This window comes from Olea europaea, chromosome 4, assembly GCF_002742605.1.
Source record: "Olea europaea var. sylvestris chromosome 4, O_europaea_v1, whole genome shotgun sequence".
In the NCBI taxonomy this organism is placed as follows: domain Eukaryota; kingdom Viridiplantae; phylum Streptophyta; class Magnoliopsida; order Lamiales; family Oleaceae; genus Olea; species Olea europaea.
In genome coordinates this window covers 13923321-13947579 of record NC_036240.1, presented here as the reverse complement: position 1 = coordinate 13947579, position 24259 = coordinate 13923321, and the positions used below count along the sequence as shown (strand labels likewise).

The 24259-nt window shown below is 36.8% G+C and overlaps 1 protein-coding gene across 1 annotated transcript in view; it reads right to left on the bottom strand.

Annotated features, from left to right (window-relative positions):
- The window catches only part of LOC111393067 (pyruvate kinase isozyme A, chloroplastic), a 61268-nt gene that overhangs the window by 23363 nt on the left and 13646 nt on the right, over positions 1–24259 (bottom strand). Inside the window, 5 exon segments of the mRNA XM_023018468.1 lie at positions 3560–3826; positions 4093–4150; positions 4152–4329; positions 4332–4531; positions 16216–16337. Coding sequence (XP_022874236.1) covers positions 3560–3826; positions 4093–4150; positions 4152–4329; positions 4332–4531; positions 16216–16337 — 825 coding nt within the window.

Below are 24259 nucleotides of genomic sequence, written 5' to 3'. Positions count from 1 at the left end.
GGTGGGAAACAATTTTGTAACTACTTATTCTCAACTTTTTTGGAAAAATATGGGATCAAACATCAGGTTGTAATGCCTTACTATCCACAGACTAGTTGCCAAGTTGAGATATCCAATAGAGAGTTAAAGGAAAATCCTAGAAGCTACAGTTAATGCATCACGCACGTATTGGTTGAAGAAGTTAGATGATGCACTTTAGGCATATCGCACTGCATTCAAAATTCCTATCAGGATGTCTCCGTATTGATTGGTGTTCGAAGGATCACAAAGCATACTGCGATACTCGCATGTTAAATTTTGATAATAAGGTAGCCAGGAAAAAGAGGATCCTTCAACTAAACAAGCTTGATGAGTTTAGATTGGGTTTTATGTGAAAATGCAAAGTTATACAAAGAGAAAACTAAAAGATAGCATAATAGATACATTATAGAAAAATAATTTGTAGTTAGGCAACAATTTCTCATGTTCAATTATTACCTCAAGCTTTTTCTACGTAAGCTAAGATCGAGGTGGTTAGGACCATTCATAGTACTATCTGTATACCCATATGGCACAGTTGAGGTTGTGACCCAACATCAACAACAAAGGTTCAAGGTCAATGGACAGAGGTTGAAAGCTTATTGGGGTGGTGATTACTCTCATGAGAAGACAATTCTACCATTTGAGGATCCAAAATAGCTTAAATAATAAAGTCGAGCTAAAGATTATAAACAAGCGCTTGTTGGAAGGCAACCCAATCTTCTTCTCTTTTATTTATTCAGTTTTCTTGCATTAGTTAGAATTTTTCATATCTTTGTGTGTTTAAATTAATTTAGGTATCTTCATCCACACATTATGATAGTTGATTATGTGCTAATTCATATAAGTTTACAGTAGCGCTTACATTAAGTTTGGGGGGCTCAATAGCAAAAATAGGTGATTTTGTGTGAATTATAAGTCAGACAAAGGGTCTTCATGCTGCATTATCACATATGATCCCTTTTGACTTTGTGTAGGGAGCATGACTTAATGGTGAGATGAGTAGACAGATGTACAAGACATATTAAGGACATGCACATCAGGAAGGAGATCATGTATAGCAAGACGAAGGACGCACATAGACAAATTGTATGTATTTATGATGTAAGTTCTGTGCTCTTGATCCACTTATCCGTGTCGGACCCGTCTAGTACTAGAACTTTCTTGTCCACCCATCCACCACCTACGGACTAATACCAGGAGAGTACCTCATCCCTTTTTGTCCTTACTTTTTGTTTATTACGTGCACTATTTCTAGACATTGAGGACAATGTTTTTTTCAAGTTTGGGAAGGGTATTTCACTGAGTCTTTTGTTTTAAATCCTTCATGTTAGTGCGCAAAAAAAAAAGTATATTTTTCAGTTTCGTTACTTCTTTTATATATTATTGCATAATTGTGTGGGTTAGATGATCTGTTAACAATGATGAATATATTGGAGCATAGAGTTGGTCTGTAAATTATGGATAAATTATGTGTTAAGTTAATTTATGCTTAGTCATGTGATACTACATATTTTGGAGCACTAGATTTATGTTTTGCATTATGAAGAAAATTTTGATTTATATTAACGAGTAGGTGGAAATTAATTGATTTTGGATGCTTAACCTGAACATCCATTACGTTATACATCCTCAACCAATTTTAGGATGGCTTGGGGGTGATTGAGTTGTTGTGGGGAGTCATAGAGATAAATGTAGATTTTATGTGTGCTAAGTTTTATGTGGATTATTTGAAATTAATAAGATGAAACGAGGTTGAAATCTAAAGTCAGGAGTCAATTTTTGAAAATCAGTGTTTAATAAGAGGTATTGCACTAATTATTGCAAAAAAAAGTGTTGTCTTATTGTGAAATTTCTCTTCGTAGTCTTTATTACTTGAGTGATTAAGCCTACAAGGGTATCTATAAACCTGGTGTCCTATGATCATCTAACTTGAAAGTCATCGGCCAAAAGCTCGCTTCAGAGGTCATTTAGAAAGTTTAATAAGGAAAAGTTCAAACAAAAAATTAAAAAAGTGAGAGAAAAAATATATATTGCTATAGGCTTTGATTAAGCCACAAACACTTTGCTGAGATAATTAGACTTTTGATGAGGGATTTTTAGCTTACTTGATTCTTAGAAATTGAAGCAATAAAAAATAAGGAGAATCTTCATTTGTCGTTGTGTTGAGATCTAATTAGTAAAATCAAACCATACTAGAGAGAGTGAAGATTAGTTTTTATTAAATTTCAACCTTAGATCATGCTTTCGGTAAGATGGAGGGAATAAAGCTTTGAAGCATGCATCTCACAAGCGATGTAATGAAGTATTTAGCCACAGAGGGTCAAGAAGTGAATCAATTTATAACTTTGTGATGCTTTACATGAATCTTCACACACATGCCAGTTTTGCATTGGATAGATAGAGATTAATATGACATTATGATTTTGAAATACTTTATAGTTTCAACTCTGAAAGTCCAATCGTAAGTTAACTAAGCAAGTTATCAAACTAAATTATTTGTGAAAATTCTGTGAGTTAAGTTTTATTTTGTTCGAAGACGAACAAATGTTTTAGTTTAGGGTGTGAAAAGTGCAATTTATGCCATATTACTAAACTTTTATGTCATCAAATTATTAAATTCTACATAACTTGTGTTAATTTTCTTTTGTTTTCAGCGATTGACTCTTTTGAAGGACGTGGAAATAGATGAAGGATAAATTGGCAATTGGATGAAAATAGGGATATAATATTTCACATTCTGGAAATTGAAGAGGACGTTGGTTGCACAATTGATGAACTCAAGGAGTACATTGCATTAGCTTGAAAGATTGGATGACTTAAAAAAAATGATAAATTAAATGGGCCTAATTGTTGGACTTGTATAGGATTCAAAATCATTAACGGGAATCCTATTAATACAAATAAAAGTGAGCTTGTGGGAATTCTATGAGAATAAAATAGAAGTTGGATACACACACACACACACCCCCCCCCCCCCCGCCGGAAGAGAAGAAAAAGAGAAGTTGGCGACTATGAGTGGATTTTTTATGTACACGTACACGGTAGAAAAAAATAAAGACACACGGAGGCGGCCAGAATTTTGAAAGCCGAGATACGCTATATAGAAATGGGAATAAAGGATATACACATACACATAAAAAGTGGGCGGCTGTGGAACAAAGAAAAACAACAGCTTTAATTTGAAAAATTAATCAAGTTTCGTCAATCTTTGGTGATGTCTTTATTCTTTATTTGTTTAATTCCAACATTATTTAGGTCATGACTAGAATAGAATTAATTTATCTCGAAAAAGAAAATTAATTATAATATAATTATCGATTATCAAGAATGCAAGAACGAAAATTGCTATATAATTGATAATTGGAATAGATAATAATAGGTGGATTCGTAATCCAATACACTCATCCAATATATAAACAAAAATCGAACTTTACAAGTTTTAGTAGATTAATTTAGAATAATCACAAACTACAGTCACTTTTGTTTTGCTTACTTTGAGTCTTGTTAAAATTAGTACACTTGCAGGTTTAGCATGAATATCTGAGACAGCAATTACGAGGTCACCTGACTTAATCATCCCTTGGGCCTTGAGCAAGGAGAAAGTCTTGTTGAGGTTGCTTTCCATATCATTTGAATAGCTCAAACGGAATGGTATGAGACCCCATTGCAGGTTCCGACGTCTGCGTATAGACTTCGAGTTAGTAAATGTGAAAATTGGATAGTCAGGTCGACAGCATGATAGAATAGATGCCATGTTACCAGTCTTCGTGTAAACAAAAATAGCATCCACCCGTAAATTGTTGGCTACATTATAAAAGAGTGAATTAGTACCTTTAACAAGAAAATAATAAAATAATGGATTAAAACCCATATAGTAGGAGTTCTAGATTCAACAATCTTTAACTGCATTCTTAGATTATATTTGTATAGTATTTCATCTGAGCAATTGGATTTTAACAGTAATTAAAGTGGTCGTCAGTGCTTGCAATAAATACAACTTCTTGGTAAAAATAGAGAAATATTCACTTTGATAACTAATCATGAGAAAACTGAAGACAAATACTTATTAACCATCTTAGCAGCAGAGTTGCAAATCTCCTCTGAAATGCTGTCTGACAAGACAAAGCCATCCCAGGAGTTATATAGCTTCATTATGTTTCTTCTTTGTCCACCACCTTTGGAGCCTTAGACTCACAATTCTTAAAACAGTCAATGCCTTCTCAGGGTACTAGCCCATGGCAGACTCACCAAAAAGCAGTAAAGCATCTGACCGCTAACGTACTGCTTCAGAAATATCAGCCACTTCAACAACTAACTGGCAACAACAACATGCCTATTTAATTTCCTGTAGATTTGGAATCTTCTCTATTGTCCTGATTGAACTTTTTCCAATGGAATTTGAGCACCTAGATCGCATCTTGCCAGCATAGCACCATCAGATGTTTGAATGGTTTTCTTCAAGTTCTTCAATGAATCAATACTTTCTATTTTTGGAATAACAGATATGTCACTGCATCTCATCATATGTTTTGTGTGTGGTTACAAATTTCTATTTTTTCACAAACCAAACTAACGAAAGCCTTCTTGCTGAAGTTCGTGCATGATCTAAATAAACTATGCATGGACTTTGGGGACTGTTATTACGCCTCGTCACATATGGCAACATGTCACCAGGGCTCTCTTATCCACATGGCCAACAATAGAGGCTCCTTGGTGAAGTAGCCGACCTACTCAAAGTATTGGAACTACCTCAACAAAGCTTCGCACAATAGTCCGAAGCCCATCCATTTCGCTAAAGCTGAAGTTCTGAGATAAAGAGCCTCGGACCCCTTCATCCAGTGATGACCCGTGTAAGGAAGATCCTGGACTTACGTATGAAATATTTCAGAAATGATTGATGGGACATCTGTAATGAGTTTAAATGTCAAGTCTTGTAAACAAAGTGGCGGCTCTATGTAAACATTGAGTATACTACATGCTAGTAGGTCTAAACAGGTGCCTATGATTAGATGCTGGGATTAAGGAGATGAGACCACATGTATTTCCATTTAATGGCCACCATTTCGTTTGTAATGCTATAAATACCCCGCCAATGTAACATAGAGGGACTAATGCAAATCAACACACTTAACAATATTGTTTGTTTTTCTCTTGCTAAACATCCATTCATTTATTTTAGCTTGAAGTTAGATAACTTTGCTTCCTTGAAAGTGTTGACGATTGGTTATTATTTTACAATCAATCAAAATATATATACATTGTCGGATCTCGAATACATTTGTCTCATACTATAACGCATCTTCCATGTCCTAGTCCGAAGTATTGTCAACCAGTATCCTATCCATGTATGTCGAAATCTACATACGTGTGCACGAGTGCGACCGGTATCTGTTATTCACATAGTCCCAAAGGACAACTAGGTCAACAGATTGACGTCGTTTGTGGGATACCATCTATAACAATGAAACTCCTCCTGAAAAAGCTTTTTGTTAGAAATTTGGGCATCCCCTTGAAAGATAAAGAAGAGAAAGCCCCAAAAGTTTGAAAAAATTTGAGCGTTTTGGGTTAACAAAAGATGAGTTTTGACAGTGACGTTTTCCTTAGGAGAGTAAGGAAAATACCAACAAAGTTTTGCCAATAGTAGCTACAGCGCCTCGACGCCGACCAACTTACTAGGGAAATAGCTACTATGATGGCCAATATAAGAAGCATTACCAACCAAAATTTAACCATACAAGAGCTATTGAAGCAAATGCAAGGCCAAGGGGATTATCCAATTCCCCCTTATGCACTTCCAAAGCCATATCCATAGATTGATGAGGTGCAGAGTCAAATGGCCCAACCTTCAAGGCGTGCTCAAGAAATTAGTCCCATGGAAATAGAAGTAGGAGTTGATCTTTCCTTCAACCATAGTAGGCCTATCGAGGCCCCGTTTTTCATGGAAGATAATTTCCCATCAGAATACGAACAAAAAATTAGGCCTAAAAGATTTTGCAGTGAATTTGATAGGATTAGCCTCGTGAAACTGAGGTATAGACAACCTCAGCTACCTACAGTACATCATAACAGACCACAGTCCCATCTCACATGACTTGGTAACCGGAGAGAAGGCAAGAACATGTCCCTATGCTGGCCAACCTAGAAATAGGCATCAAAGAAGGGAAGAGACGGCTGAGAATCAAGCTGATGATGATGATGATGATTTAGATGAACTCCAGTGATCTTGTGACTTGGATGACGATGATGGAAATTTACCCTTTTTACAAGAATTGAGAAATGCTCTCATGCCAAGCCATAGGACCTACCTCCAGTTGATAGATCACCAGTGAGTCAAGTTGGAAACGAGATTGCTCTCAACTTGGCGTAGGAAATTGCTATAGCCACTTTGAATGCAATGCCCACTTTAGCCTATGAAGACTCCATTCCCGGGACCAATGTATAACAAACAGGAGTGAGACAACTGGCCTCCCTAAAGGTAAGAGGCTAAGGGCAAGGTTCGGGACCTAGAGGTAGGTAGAATCCTTTCGAATACTGTACATATCATCATTTCTATAGTCATGACATGACAAATTAAGGGACATTGCACGGTACCCTAGGCGAACGAGTCCCTGAGATGGGCGAAGGATGATTTTTCCAAGGAAAATAGGCCCCCACCAAGACAAGATCAGCCTACTCAGCATGAAAGGCCACATCCTGCCATTGGAAAGGTTTTCCTCGACGGCAACAGGAGCGTGAAGGCAAAAGGCCGAGAGACCAATAACAACGTAGGGGTTACTAGTTTAATGTGAAACATGCCCCAATCCACAAAATCGACACAATCTTTGGAGGTCCTTATGTGGAGGTGAAATAAGAAATGGGCAAAAGAACTATGCCACAGAGGCCAAAAGGCCCTCTGCTGACCAGTTACATAGTGGATGATAGTTGTTGAAGGAGCCAAGTACTACCGATCATATTCACCTAGGAAGATGTAGAGGCTATTCACTTCCCGTATTCTGACGCCCTTGTTTTGGGACCATGGAGGCTCGAAATGGGCTAAAATGAATGCTAGTAGATAATGACAATTCCGTCGACATTTTCTTTAGAGCCACCTTTGACTTTTGACAAAATGGGGAAGTCACTTCAAACGAGTCTAAACTTTCTAGAGTTCTTGATAGTAGGTAGTAGATCAGCCTATCATGGGGTCCTAGGAAGGCCAACTTTGAAATATCTAGTAGCCGTCACCTCAATCCACCATCTATACATGAATTTTCGACCGAGCAGAGGATATAGATGGTTAGGGATGATCAAAAAGGAGGTTGAAATGAAAATGATGGATATCCAAGGTGAGCAAGGTTTCAGACATCAGAATGTCGTGATGCTAGCGTCCCCGATGAAGTGTTCATATTGGACAAGTTGGACTCCCCGTGCGATTGAACTCGAGCCCCAAGCAGCTCCAGTTGATGAGTTGGAAGGTTTTCCAGTAGGCCCTTTAGATCCCACTAAGTTATTGTAGGTAGGAAAGGCCTATCATAGAAAATCAAAGAGAGGCTCAAAGACTTCCTACATAGGAACCTTGATGTCTTTGCACGAAGGTACGAGGATATGGTGGATATTGACCCCAAGGGTCAACTGTTATCACTTGAAAATTGATCCTAAAGATGTCCCACATAGACAGAAGAGAAGAGCTCTCAATTCAGAAAAAAGTATTAGGCCCTGAAGGAAAAAGTGCACAAATTAATCAAAAATGGCTTCATCAGAGAGACCATATACTCGAAGAGGATCTTCAATCTGATGTTAGTGAAGAAGTACAACAAAAAGTGGAGGGTGTGCATTGATTTTTCCGATTTCAATAAAGCTTGCCCTAACAATAGTTCTCCCCTTTTGTGGATAGACCAATTGGTGGGCTCCATGGGCATGAATTGTTAAACTTTATGGATGCTTATTCGGGCTATAATCAAATTCCATATATCCGGCCGATGAGGAAAACACATCTTTCATCACTAATAGGGATCTTTATTGCTACAAAATGATGTCTTTCGGATAAAAAAATGTCGAGGCCACATATCAAAGGCTTGTTAACAAGATTTTTACCAACTTTATTGGGAAAACAATGGAGGTATATGTGGACAACATGCTCTTCAAAAGTTTAAAGACAAATGACCATGTAATGCACCTATTTCAGATCTTATGGAGGTACAGGATGAGGCTGAACTCCCTAAGATGTACGTTCGATGTTACTTCTGACAAGTTCTTGGAATATATGGTCAACTAAAAGGGCGTAGAGACAAACCTCAAAAGATTCAAGCTTTGATGAAAATGAGATCCCCTAAGAAACCAAAGGAGGTGCAAAACCTAACAGGCTGTGTAGTCACCTTAAGTCATTTCATTTTAAAGGCCACCGACAAATGTCTCCCCTTCTTCAAGGTTTGAAAAGAGGTAAGAAGTTTTAGTGAATGGAAGAGTGTGAAAAGACCTTTCAAGGGCTAAAAATGCATTTAGGCTAGGCTCCACTCCTCTCAAAACCCAAGCTTGAAGACGCCCTACAACTTTACTTTACCATTTCCAATGAGGCCATAAGTGCAGTCTTAATTGGAGAAGAAGGCAACACTCAACTGCCTATCTATTACATCAACAAAGCACTTCTAGTGCCTAAAACTCACTATCTCGACATGAAGAAGCTAGCCTTAGCCTTGACTACAACTTACAGAAGTTGAGGCCCTACTTCTAAGTCCACACAATAAATGTGCTAAACAACATTCTTCTTAGGCAAGTGCTTCAGAAATTTGATGCTCGGGAAGGTTATTAAAATTGGTAGTAGAGCTTAGTGAATTTGATATTCACTTCAAGATAAGAGCTGCCATCAAGGGCCAAGCCCTAGCTAACTATGTGCCTGAGTTTGCCAATGTCCTAGAGATGGAAGAGGCAATGGAGCCTATTAAACCTCCTACCTGGAACCTGCTTGTAGACAATTCGACTGGAGAAGCGAGCTTGGGTGTTTGTGTGGTCCTAGTAGCCCCAAAGGTCACAAGTTGAATTCTACAATGCGGTTCAAATTTAAAGCCACTAACAATGTGGCTGAGTATGAGACACTGCTTGTCGACCTTCGGCTGGCCAAGGAAATACAAGTGAGAATGTTGCTCATCAACAACAACTTTCATTAATTGTTAGCCAGGTTAACAACAACTTCGTAGCCCGGGATAAAAGTAATGTTGCATACCTCAAATTGGTGATTGACTTACTCCTTTCCTTCAAAAAATTCAAGCTAGCCCAAATCCCACGTGTTGAGAATGCCCATGCCAATACATTGTCTAATTTAGCTAACAGTAAAGACTCAGAACTGTTGACAATGGTTCCTTTTGAGCACCTCTTCAAGGCATCCATTGTGAGAGAGGAAGTAAAGAGGATAGAGAGAACCCCCATCTGGGTGTAATATATCAAAGCTTATCTAAAGAACTAGGTCCTCCCTAAAAATAAAGAAGAGGCTTACAAGCTAAGGATGAGGTCAGCTTATTTTGTGTTTCTAGACGATGTACTTAATAAGAGAGATTTCTCCTCTCCCTCCTTCGATGTGTTAGAAGAGAAGAATCTACCTACATACTTTGCCAGATCCATGAAAACGTTTGTGGTAATTACTGGGGAGGACTTACTTAGGCACGAAAAGTACCGAGGCAGGGGTATTATTGACCCGCCTTGAAAAATGATGCCATTTAGTTCATGTGAAAATGTGACAAATGTCATTGCTTCATCCCCATTCAAGGCAACTATCTAAAGAAGTGATTGAAGTATCCAATCCCTGACCCTTTGCCAAGTAGGGTATAGACTTTATAGGTCACCTGCCCAAGAGCAGACGAAGTGCAAGTTTTGTTATCGTAGCTATAGATTATTTCACGAAATGGGTGAAGTCTAGCCTCTAGCAAAAAATCACCGAGGCAAAACTTCCAAGTTCCTATGGAAGAACATCATATGTGAGTTTTGAATCTTTTATTCAATCGTATCGTATGATGGGAGGCAGTTCGATAACAAAAAAGGTCAAGGACCTATGTGAGGAACTGGGGATCAAGATATATTTTTCCACACCATATCACCCTAAGCTAATTAGCTAGTTTGAGGCTATGAACAAAACTATCAAACACACTCTAAAACGAAAGCTTGATGCATCTAAAGTGGCATGGGTTGATGAATTGCCTCAAGTTTTATGGGTGGTCTGAACCACCATAGGATTCCAACAGGGGAGACTCCTTTCTCAATGGCTTATTGTGTCGAGGCTATGAGCCCGGTAGAGATGGAATTACCTTCTCCACGTCGATTGCACTTCAATAAAATATCAAATGGTGAGTTTAGAAAATGTGAACTCAATTTTTCTGATGAAAAACGAGATGATTCTCAATTTAAATTGGTTGTATATCAAGGAAAGATGACCTGTTACTATAATGCCAAAGTCAAAATGAGGGGTACTTCTGCATTAATGACATGGTGCTTTAGAGAGTATTTTTGTCCTCTAAAGTGCTAGATGTAGGTACTTTGGACCCAATTGAAAAGGTCCATATCGTGTTAAGGAAGAGCTTCGATCTGGTACTTATTGAATTGAAGACTTGGATGGCAAGGTATAGCCTTACCCAAAAAAATTTGCTGAGCACTTGAGAATGTATTATCAGTGAGCGTACTTTATTGCCAGATGATCTTACCCAGCATTTGCAAAAATTTTAAATGAAAATAAATGAATTTATGTTTTATTCAAAACTGCCTAACATAAGAGGGGATCTACTTCGCTCAAAGCGTGGGCGCCTCGAAGGAGAGGATCATACACCAAAAAAGGATTGCCTCGTTTGTACTTTGAGGCGTACATCACATGCCTTGCATTGATGATGATAAACGTCAAGTGAGAAGGTTTTACATGGATGAACTATCCACCATATGAAGAAGTGTGGTCGCCTCGAAAAAGAGGAACAAACCTCAAAAGAGGATCACTTCATTTGTACTCTGAAAAATACATCACATGCCTCGTCTTGACGAAACTGAATGTCAAGAGAGAAGCCTTTACATGGATGAACCATCCATCATGTAAAGAAGTGTGTATGCCTCAAAAAAGAGGATCATACCTCAAAAAGGATCACCTCGTTTGTATTTCGAGGTGTACATCACATGTCTCATTTTGACGAATGTGAACGTCAAGCGAGAAGCTTTTATATGGACAAACCATCCATCATATGAAGAAACGCGGACACCTCAAAGGAGATGATCAGATTTCAGAAGAGGATCACCTTGTTTGTACTCCAAGCCACATATCACATGCCTCGCCTTAACGAAGTAAAATGTCAAATGAGAATCTCTTAAATGGATAAACCACCCGCCATGCAAAAAAGGACTACCTATCATTCCTCCGAGACGTAATTGTGAGTCTATTATTAACCCAAGTTACACTTTCTTAAGTTATGTCCAAACGTTCCAGTGGGCCAGTATGTTATCAGTTGAATCAATCAATTATTTGAATGAACTTGAAACGCTTGGGTACATTATGTTAACAGAGTAGCTCATTATCTAAGGAATAAGATAGTCTCTTTACTTAAAGTTATTATGGTTCATTAAATGTAGAGCTAAGCCTTGCAGTAAGAGAATGAACACAAAGTAAAACAAATTCATTTCATTGATAAGAACTTATTAGTACAAGAGGAGGGTCACAGTCATTACAAAAGGCAAAAAAACCTTAAACTATGCAAAAGGTGGCTAAGGCTCTGATACCTCTACAGCAGACGCTTCAGCTGCAGCTTGAGTTGAAGTTTCTTCCTTAAGAGTCTCTTCTTAGTTTGCTTCCCCTCTAGCTACCTCTTTAGCCAGGGTCTAAAGAACTTCATCCAAATATTCTATTCTCAACTCAACAGTGTTCAGTCTAGGAAAAGCTCTTCCTCTGGCAATGAGGTCCACCACATCACAAGTAGAAATATACGACTGCAATGAGGTCCTCTGGTGATAGCATCTCCATAACTGTAGGGCTATCACTTCATTTTTCCCGCCAAAAATCTCTCAGACTCTCTTAGGATCCTCACAACCAGAGCTTTCTTTGTGGTCTCCTAGGCCCGCTTTTCCTCCTTCTTAGCCTCTTCATTAGCCCTATGCATATCCTTTCCTTTGGTCGCTTTCGTGGAGGCCTCTGTGAGTTTGGGAGTGGAGAGCGCCACCAGCTTGTGCAGTGAACAACATTAGTCTCGAACTTGTCGAAGCTATAGTTGCTGTGGGACAGTTTTCTCTTCTTCTATGGCTTCTTCGCTACCCCTTTTTCCTTGTCCTCCTTACCCCTATCGGTTTTAGAAGGTGCCTTCTCAGCGCCTTTCTCTACATAATCCTCATTGAGGAGCTCTAGCTTCCCCCTAACATGCCTCGCCTCCCCAAAAGATAGCTTTAGGACTTTCAGTGGTAGAGATGGCCTTCAAGATCCAAGCCATGTCAGAGATAGGATACTTCTTCTTCCCAAAGTTGTTTGTTAACAACAAAACACCAAGGTTAGATAATATCAAAATGATAAATATTAGTGACGGACGAAGCTCAATGCTTACCCCTGGATCAAGCCGAAGTCAATGAAGTATCGATTGCATTCGATTAGTTGATCAAAGTGTCTTCAAAGAACATTTGTAAATGTCCTCGATTATATCCTACTTTACCTCATGAAGCTCAAAGCATGGCCCCGAATCTACACAACAATAATGAAATGTTACTTTAGCTTAACAAAAAGGAAAAACCAAAATGTAACTAAAAACACTCACGAGCTTTGGAGTATTGGGTTGGTACGGTGTAAGCTGGGACTGTATCTCTCTCAACCATTTGCTATCTCTTCTTTACCCAGAACAAATATTCCTTCCATCCTTTGATTGAGGAAAGAAGGCCCACTACGAAGAGAGCGTGAGCTATAGGGTTAGGTAATACCACACGTTTGACTCGTCTTTCCTAAGAACCTGGGGTTGAAAAACTATTTGGAGGCATGTCCTCACCGAGGAAAACCTTCTTCCAAAAAAAAGTAAACCCCAACCAATTAGCTCTACCCATTTATTAAAAGTTGGGTGGGAGCCAACATAAAGCATCGAAGCAATGCCCTAAGGAAGGGGTACAACAATAGACACATTTCTACTTTAAACAAGAATTCACTAATGGCCACACATCCTCATCTCGGATAGTAGGCACGTTCATGGGCCTTGGCAACAAGGAGTTCTATATAATGTTGGTTATAGTATTTTTACCTAAGGTTGGCAAGTTTTGCGAAAGTCATCGTAGAAGAAATGTTAAAAGTTCCCAACCCACATCATAATCTATTGGCCCCTCACTCATGGACCAATAACCTACCTTGAAACTCTTGGGTAACCCTTCTTCGTCGAACCTAGCGAGTGAGCTCTATCACTAGCACTCGACTCGGAATCCATTGAAGATAACAAAAATGAAGATTACAAACGATGGATCTGATAGAAAAATACCTATATGAGAAGGAGAACTGAGAGTAGGAGATTTTCACAAAGTAAAGTATAAAAATGACATTTTTTACCTTTTATACTAAACAGGAGACAACCGTTGGATCAAAACACCTTTGATCTGGGCCATTTGATTCTAAACAAAATTTGAGGCATAAAATTCAAACAATCTCTTAAACGGATGCATAAGATTAGTGTGTGAATCACACGCACAGACTTAACGTGTCAGACAAGGATTACGAAGATATCACAATCATTGTATGTTTAAAATAACTTCCATACGTGTATGAGAAATTGTGGTAGCTTCGTTGCTTTTTCTTGGTAATGAGCAAAGATATCAAATCATTAGCAACAATTTTGAGGGCTATCATTGTAAATACGGGAGCTTCAGTGGTTTAGATCTTACTATCTCGACTTGAAATAACTTTCAGCTATTTTACAAATAATGGAGCCTCAGCAGGTCAACTCTTTATGCCTCGGTTCGAAATAAATTTCAGCTATGATAAAACTAAACGAGCTTCGACGGTTCACGAATTATCTGCTTTGTCTCAAAACCAATTTCGGGTGCCTCTGCCACATCTCAGAATGGGACTACCAACGCCAATTATGATTTCAATATCTATGCGTGGACCTGGGAGACTATTGTGTGTGTGGTTACTAATTTCCATTTTATTCACAAAACAAATTAATGAAAGCCTTATTACTGAAGTCCACGCATGATATAAATAAACTATGCACAGTTTTGGAGGACATTGTTATGCCTCGCTACATTTGGCGACATGTGGCGATACGTCACAAGGGCTCTCTTATCTATATGGCCAACAACCAAGGCTCATTGGTGAAGTAGCCGACCCACTTAAAGCATTGGAACCAACTTAGCGAAGCTTCGCACACGCGAGATGAGGCTAGAAAGAACAAACCGAGGCCTGCCCCTTCCACTGAGGTTGAAGGTTTGAAGCGAAGAGCCTCGAACCCCTTCATCTAGTGACGACCAGTGCAAGGAAAATCCTGAATTGCGTCGAACTCCTTCATCTAATGATGGCTCAAGCAAGGAAAATGTTGAGCTTAGGTACGAAATCGTTTAGAAATAATTGATGAGACATTTGTAATAAGTATAAATGTCAAGTCTTGTCGGCTCTGTGTAAACATTGAGTATACCACATGCTAGTAGGTCCAAATGGATCCCTATGATTAGATGCTTGGATTAAGGAGATGAGGCCATGTGTATTTCCATCTAAGGGCCATAATTTCGTTTATAATGCTATAGATACCCCCCCCACTGTAACATAGAGGGACTAACCCAAATCAACACACTTAAAATTATTGTTTGTTTTCTCTCTTGCTTCCTTGAAAGTGTTGATGATTGGTTATTATTTTACAATCAATCAAAATATATATATATATATACACACACACACACATTTGTCTCGTTGCTATAACGCATCTCCCATGTCCTAGTACGGAGTATTGTCAACTAGCACACTATTCATACGTGTCAGAATTTGTGTACGCATGCACGAGTGGGACTAGTATCTCTTGTCCACATGGTCCCAACGGAAAATGAGGTCATGTTTTACCACATTTAAAAATATTATGTTGCATTTGACAAGCGATGAGCAATGTTTAATCAATAAGTTACATCTAAGAACAAAATGTTGGAAAAAATGGTTATGAAATGGGTCAACTTTGAGCCCAAATTTCAGTGGGACCCACCTTTTAATTAATACGGGACCTAGCATATTCACGTTCTACTCCGCGAGATGATTAACGTGATATATTTATTTATCGAAAACCATTTAAAATTGAATGAAATATTAAGTGTTAAAGTAACCCACATAAACTAAGGATTATGGAAGAATTTGATTTTCCAAACATTTATCCCACATAGGAAAGTTAGGAAACTTTGGTGTGGTTTATAAGGTGGAAGTTTGGAATTGGGTTTGGGTCCCAAAGGGTACCAATAGTCTTTGGAAGGGGGAAGACTATATTCTATTGGGTTCGGTCATAAACCTACACTATATTAACTTTTTGGACAAAATTTATTTAAAATTTTGGGCCAAATTGTAAATAATCAAATTATTGGGTACAATATGAAATTTAAATTTTGGCTTATTCCGGGTGTTTTATTTTCTTTTAACAGTCAACTGTTTACCGACCAAACAGTCGACTGTTAGCCGACTGTTAACCGACTTAACAGACACGACTTTTAAGAACAGCATGTCTGTTCGGAATTTTGAGGCTTGTCTGAAAGGTGATGACTGTTCGAATGGCCACAAACAAGTCTATAAATAGCCAGCCTCTCTACCAGAAAATTTACACCATTTTCATTGCAAACATTCTGTGCTTTGAATCTCATTTCTCTCTCTCTCGTTCTGATATTGTTTCGAAGTAAAACACACTTCGTTGAGTTCGTTGGAACTCCTGCAGATTGCAGTGCTGCTTCCAAAGGAAACGAAAATTCGTTCTATCCTGAGAAACGATTGCTAGACGCCTTTAGCACCATTGAAGGCAGCAAATTCATTTTAAGGAAACATCGTGAAATCTGTGGGCTCGAATTACTGTTTAGATCATGTTAATCAATTCTTATATTCAGGTGATTCTGTCGGATTATTTTCGAAGGAGTAACTTTAAACTCCAGAAACAACACAAAACACTATCCAGAAACTGTCATGAAATATAATATAAAGCATTAAAAGGGCCAAGGGACTTGACTTCACCTTCGCAATAAACAAACTATTGTAAAAAACTCCATGTAACTCACCCATCACGAGCTCGTGCCTTAATATAGATCTTAGGGTGATTTATAACTTCAGCTGACTTGACAAATGATATAGCAATAAAATCAACACCTTCTGCAATCCAAAAATCAATGTCCAGCCAATCCTGAAGAATAAGACGCTCAAGATGAGACTAATTATAAAATTTCATATGTACGTGATTTCTGGTTGAGACAGGACAGCACAAACACACGAACACGTGCATCGAGTGATCTGAATAATGAAACAACATGCACAAGAACAAAACTGAACATGGATTAGAAAAAAGACATTCAAGATATTCACTAGCAAAGTACAGAGTTTTCAAGGTAAGGCTATTAGGTCTTTTCTTGAATTGCGACAAAAATTAAGCTGCATGTGAGTTTTTTCTAGACAAATAACACAAATCAACGCAGAGAGTTATTGTCCAAATTGTAGAAACCATAATAAAATCCTGAGAATTCAGTTGAGGGGATTATGCAGGCAGAATTAGAAAAACTGGGGTGCATGCAGGTACCCATGTGCTTTCAGCTGGGAAACTACTACAGCACCAATACATTGTAATACCATGTCAGAAGGCAAGTAGTAAATCGCAAGACATCCTATGAAAACATTTCTAAAGCACCTTTGCCACATTCGAATGAGTAGATGCTGGATGCTAGGCTAAGTGCAATAAAATAACAAAAACAGCTTCCTCCTCAGTTCTCTCTTCGGAAGTCCAACTTGTAGAATTATGCAGATATGCAAGGATAAGTAGCTTCAAGTGGACAACCCTTAAATTGCTCCTAAACATGTTCCCCAAGGGATGCTCTCCAATGACTAAATAGCTACTTCTCTGATGAATAAATGATCCATCTATAAGTTTTACAGTTTAAATCGTAGTACATATTTTTCTGGTGATAATTTGTTAAACTACCTGAACCATATTACTCACTCCAGAAATTTGAGTGCAGGTGGTATTCAGTGGCGTATCTAGGATATTGAGTCAGCTAGGGCGGTCGCTGACCTTTTAATGGCTGCAATAGTAAAACTGTTTATTAATATTTAATTAAATAATATTAAAAAATTTCTATCAATATATAAATACACCAAAATATAAAAGTCATATATATTTAATAATATAATCCAATACAATATATACATATATATTCAACAAACATTTTTCATTAAACTTTCTCCTCGACCGATCCAGCACGGGTGGCCGCGCCGGCTCGCCAAGTGCTGGATCCGCCCCTGTACTGGTATTAACTTAAGCATGGAGATATCAAGAGGTAATATCAACAAAATATTACGAGAGATCTCATAAAAATTCGCTAATTAATTTACTGAATCTACACCAGAATTTTAAGAGAACTTGCAAAATAGTTGAATTTTACATGAGTTATCCCCCTTCTAGTGTACTGTTCATAATACAAAACTAAATGACCTTTAAAGGGGAATTGGAAGATGAAAAAGGTTGAGGGCCTCAACTTTTTTCTCACCAGTAGATTTAGATCCAGTTAATAATGATCCAAACCTAAAACCTTATGGTTCTCATGCTAGTGTCCTGGATTCATTTTTGTCACAGATTATGATTTATCCATCAGACCATACTTAGAATCATTTATTTGCATAATTTCTTTAGTCTTAATGGTAACGTCCTGACTTCTAAGGTGAACAAATCGAATGCTGATGACACATCTATAATGTTTAATCGACATAAGTTCCTTCTGTCCTGGTGACTTCGTTTCAGACAAAATGCTTACAAAATTGTCAAAAGTCACATGAACTTACTAAGGCCTACATTACATCAAAGACTTCTACATGGTCATTTAAACATGTGATATGACACACATCATTTTTTGATTAATATGCTAGAAATTTATCAATATAACGATTCAGTTCAGTTCATAACCTTAAAAATTCTCCATTAGCGTTGCACCTAGGTAACTCACTTTAGGACATCACATTCAATTATATATGAAGCCACATGAATAGTCCCGTCAGCCTCATCAACATTGGCTATCCCAACTTGGCTCCATAATTGAAGGGCATGGTGTACAATTTTTATAAAGTCTTAAGGCAACGTACCGAACCACACATTGCGTGGCAACTTGGGGTAGGTTAGATTTTCTTTTTGCATGATTGTTGGATAGAGATAGTTCTTTACGTCTATCCTCCCACACATGCAACACACATATGAGAGGGTGCAGGATTTTTTCGAAGAGACTCGATGGAACTTTAGATGATTAGTACATGCTCTTCCACCAATTATAGGAGAACAGATTGCAGACATGCCACTATGTGTCGACATCCCAGATCGTATTTTCTGGAGGACTACATCAAATGGTAGATTTACCACTAAGTCAGAATGGCAGTTGATCCGTTCTAGCAAACCATCACAAGATTCATTTCGTCTCCTTTGGAACCCTATCGTACCTACCAAAATCTCATGCTTCTATTGGAAAATATGGCAGGATTTGATTCCAATGGATACTATTAATTAGAGGAGGAATGGCAGTCAGCTGGCTTTTCGGTGTCAGTGTTTTTCTGGGATTGAGACAATTACCCATATTTTTACCGGTAGCAATATATCAGATTAGGTCTGGTAGCACTTTGGGCACTTATTTCAGATTACTATGATTGCAGGCGAGAGTGTCAGACAAAGATTTCTGCAATAGCGTTACTCTGGATAGCTTACTTGGAGTGGACACATTCGCATCATTATCCCTCTACTAATTTTTTGGTTTCTATGAACCGAGAGAAATGACGCAAAGCATAAGGATATCCACATGAGATCAAGACGAATCATTTGAAAGATATATCGTATGGTGTCATTCCTTCACAATGGAGGATTATTTCGACCACTACACTGGCGTAATGACATGTAGCTTGCTTCACTCTGTGGGATTACTATGACCTTCCCTTCATCTCCTCCCCCCATTGTAGTTTGGTGGCACACTCCATTAGTCAGAACTGTAAAGATCAATATTGATAGATGTGTCAATGATGACTTTGTAAGCGGGGGAGGCATCAACAGGGATAACACAGAAAAATGCATAAGAGCATTCTCAACATCATATGGACAATGTAAGATACTAGAAACAGAGCTTAGGGCAATTCTTGATGGGATACTACTGGCTAGAGATCTTAGATTTTTAGACATTTGGGTTGAGGCAGATTCCAGTGCATCTATTCATTGCAATACCAACGGTGGAGGACCAAGGGCTATACAAGGTATACTCAGAAAGATTGCAGACATCATCTCCTTAGATAGAGATAGAGTTACCCATATCTACAGAGAGGGAAACCATGTTGCAAATGCTCTTACCGCAGCAGGTTGGGATCACCGGCGATATCAAACGTATGGATCAGCTGCCCTACCACGTCATATTAGAGCACTCACACAAATTGATAGACATGGACTGCTCAACTTCTAATTATGAATTGTAATTCTATTTTAATTTTTGGTTTTAGTTGTTTTTGCTTTTTGTCTTTAATTGCATCAAATCTTATTGTAAGGGAAGTAGTACTTCCTCTTTTACTGCTTAACACATTTTCTTTAGCATTTTCAATTATTGTAAGAGAAGCAGTCTTTCTCATTTATTGCTTTCATTTTTCCACATGTAACTACGGTATTCTTCCGTCACAAGTGAGGAAAAATTAATAAAATCTCAGAAGTACCGCCCTCCTTTAACAAAAAAAAAACGAGATGTTATATTCCCCAGTAAGAGAAAATTTCAAGAGATGTATAACATGTTGAACAACATGACACTTGTCCTTTGTTGGTAATACAAAGAGGTAATGTGAAAAAAGAGAGAGATTGCAAGACTAAGCATGAAAAGAAATGGCATAAGTTTTCTATATGAATTCTCTCGTCAAAGCTATCCAATACAGAGCATTTCAGTTGAGTAAACAAACGAATGTGATTAATGCGATTTAATGGCAGATCTATTATTTAATTAATAGACAATTAAATTGAATGATAGAATCCGTAGATTCAAATCTTCGTAATTTGTTAATCACAAGGAGTTGTGATTGTGAGATATAAATTACATATGATTGAATTTTAAATCGTCTGTGGTCATAAGTAATAACGAGATACGGATATCGTTATACAAATAAATCATCACGTGTGACATTTCTTACTTGTGAAGTAAGTAGCTGATCTCACAAGTTAAAGTGTGGTAACACTTGAATGAACACGTGGATGGTTTGTTATAGAACAAAACATTGGAGACCCACCTAGACATTCCACATGCACAACTATCTGAGTGTCAGTGGTTAATCTCTAACATTCTGTAGTGTGATTGGTCATTTGACTTAAGGTTGTCATAGTATCTCATATGAGGACAGTCATGCTTTGACAGTATTGGATGTTGCTTTGCTAAGGGCCGCTAATACGACATCGTTCGGGTATGTCAAGAATCGTATGAAGGTTGTGAATGACCAATAAATGATTCGTCGCTCTTAGATAGTAAGAGACAATGATCTTCTTTTCATTCAATTAAGTCGATAGCGAAATCCTTGGCCAAGGTGTACTCAAAAGTTGAAAAGGAGTTTTCGACTTATTTTGACTTAATAGTAAAGTGAAAGATATGATCGATAATCTAGATTGACACACTTTCATATCTCATAATTGATCGGATCATATTGACAAAGGGATTATAGTTTCACGGTAAATGAACGAGTTTGATTTTGTCATACCACGTGACATTTTTCGTCACATGTATTGCCCTAATACATTGTTAGATGTCAATCTAAGACGGTGAGCGTGAATTGATGATAAATTAAAATGGTATTTTAGTCTATCAATTTTGTATATATTAAAATAATATTTCACATCGTTAGGTATCGTGATCAAGAATTTGATGTGTTGCACACAAAAAGAGAACTGGAAGATTGTGATTTGTCAATTAATTAATTTAACAAGCATTAGATAAATTAATTAATTGGGTTGATTATTTATAGGCCTAAATTAATTAATTCACGGACCGGATGTAATTAAATATTGGACCGGGTCAAACCAAGCCCGTTCGAGCTTATACAAATATAAAAAGGGTTTTCAAAATCTAGAGAAAATTCATTATTCTTGCTAGCACAAGAAGAAAACTCAAATCCTATAATCTTGTTGTCTGTGTGGATCACTGTTGGAGGTTGGACAATTGGACAGTTATGAGAGGTAGATCAAGGTTGTTAGACCAAAGAAAAAGCAAAGGGGGTTTTCAGATCTAGAAAAGGTATCACTTTTATTACAACTTCTATCTAAACACAAAGAGATCCGTGGTGGGAATCGAAAATTATTTTAATTTTTCACTGCGCATGTTAAATAGATTCCTAATAGTAGTATCGGAGCCTACTTTGCATTTGTTAGAAATTGCTTTCCATGTTAGAACAATTAAAAGTTAATTATTTTTCTTGTTTTAGCAATTGGAACATAATTTTTCATATTCAAAATCAGATTTCGAATAGAAAATATTTTGGATTAGAAAATAAATAAATAAATAAATAAATAATAATAATAATAATAATAATAATAATAATAATAATAATAATAATAATAATAAGTGGAGCTAAAATTTGCCGCAGCCAATAGCAAGTGGAGACGTAGCGACATTGGCCAGGCCCTGTTGCTATGGTTGCAGCAGCGTTGGCCTCTGATTGCAGCAGTGTTGTACACTGCTACTATAGCAGCGTTCGATGTTGCTATATTGCTAAGTAAGGCAGTAGCTGCTGTCGACCCGACAGCAGCCGTCTCCCAGTCGGTTGCTGGGCGACGCAACCTTCCAATGAGACGTCGATGCTGCAAATCTAGGGTGAATTCTAGGGTTTACAGCAATCGGGAGTTTGATTGGAAGTGAGGGCCTCTAACGTAAATTGATAATTTTCAGGCCCCTGTTTGCAATTTATTTTCAAGGGTCAAGTTGTAATTTTCAAATTAGGACTTATTCCACAATTCAAGAAATTGGAAGCTATTGGTTGTAATTTTGAAAGAAGGGTCAGATTGCAAATATTTTAATGAAGGGCCTGCTTGCAATTTTCGAAATTGGGGAGGTCCTTATTATAATTTAAATTTTGGTCATGATGCAATTTCAAAATTATTTTGAATTTGAATTTTAAAATGGTTTTAAAATTATATTTTAAATGGGTTTGACCTATAATTTTAATTTTGACCCAAAGTAAAATTTTATTTAAAATCGACGATTTCAATATTTTATTTAAAATATGATTTTAAATTAAATATTAAACTTTGACCCCTAAATTGAATTTTATTTTATTTAGGAATGTTATCCTAGATAAAAAAATATTAATTCAATTTAAATTAGAGTTGGACTCTAATTTAATACTTAATTAAATTTTGATTTTAATTGATTATTCGCCCGAATGTATTCTAGGAATTAGAATTGGATTCTAATTTGACATTTAATTAAAATTTGATTTTAATTAAATTATTTTGCCCAGAGATTTTTCTTGAAATTAGAGTTGGGACTCTTATATGTTGTTTAATTAAAATTTGATTTTAATTAAACAAAATCGCCCAAAATCTTGGAATTAGAGTTGGACTCTAATTTTGTTATTTAATTAAAATTTGATTTTAATTAAATTTAAACGCTTTAAATTTTGAAATTAGAGTTGGACTCTAATTTGATATTTAATTGAAACGTGATTTTAAATAAATAGTCCCGCCCTATAATTAGGGAATTAGAGTTTGACTCTAATTTGGTATATAATTAAAATTTAATTTTAATTAAATATGTCCGTTGATTAAATAATTAATTAATATGATTAATTGATTATTTAATTATTCCGATCCATTTGTCTGAAAAGTTTAAATGACCTTAATTACTAGAAACTTGAAACAGATTTGCATATAATATTAGATATTATATAGACATACATTTAAGTAATGAATGTATTATTAGTGGACGATTATGGACGCGGCTATATGGATGTGTTGAATGATTAGTTTTATTCTAGTCGTTTTATGAGCCTACGAGCTCTTAATTGTTTTGAGCTTGCGGATCCATTATTATTGTTATTATTATGGGTCTATAAGCTCTTATTCATTTTGGACCACGAGTCATTATTGTTATTGTTATTGTTATTTTGGGCTTGCGAGTCCAATTATATCTAGGTCTACGTGCCAATTAGTATAGAATACAAATTGCAGCTAGATTAATTGAAGACAAAAGAAAAGGAGAAAACCATGAAGACGATGCATTAATATTGATCAATGCGATCACTACAAGAAATTGATGCTTTCCCTACAAATTTTCCTTGTAGGGAAAGGTTCGTACTTGTAGGAAAGAATCTTTGCAGACGAAAAATTTTTGTAGGCATATTTGTGGGGCAAACGTCGAGGGGAAAGGTATAACACGACAAATTTTTTAAATTTGTGGGCTAAGGTTTTTCCCTACAAACCCTTTGGAGACAAACACAATTCGTCGTGTAAGTTTTTTCCCAACAAAATCATTCGTCTGCTAAAGTTAATTTTATCCACAAAACAATTACGCTTTTCCCTAAAAATTATATTGTAGGCTAAATTGTGTTTTTTTCTACAAATAAATTTTGTGGGAAAAGAATATTTATGACAACATGGTACATATTATTTTGTTGGTTAAACCCTATTTACAAATAATTTTGTGGGGAAAACATATTTGTATGTTATTTTGAAAGAATTTGTAGGAAAAATTTAAATTATTTCATATATATACATGCACACACACACACACATATAAATTAATTCAACATGTGTCAATCAATATAATATTGAATCCAAAATACTTTACCAAAACACAAATAAAACAAAATTTATAGTTCATTCAAATCCAAATTAGATAATTTTCAATTTACAGGTATCCAATAAAAGAGTAAAAAAAGAATTGACTAGTGATTCAAAGAAAATATAGTAAAAGAATACAAGGCTCTGAACTGATCATTTGCAAGCCTGCTTTTGAGTTATGCAGCTTGTAGCAATGAAATCACCCTGATGCTTGTGAAGGTGGATTAAGTAATAGACAACACATAGCCCCTCTAACTGTTTATTGACCAGTTCATCAGGAATGTTTT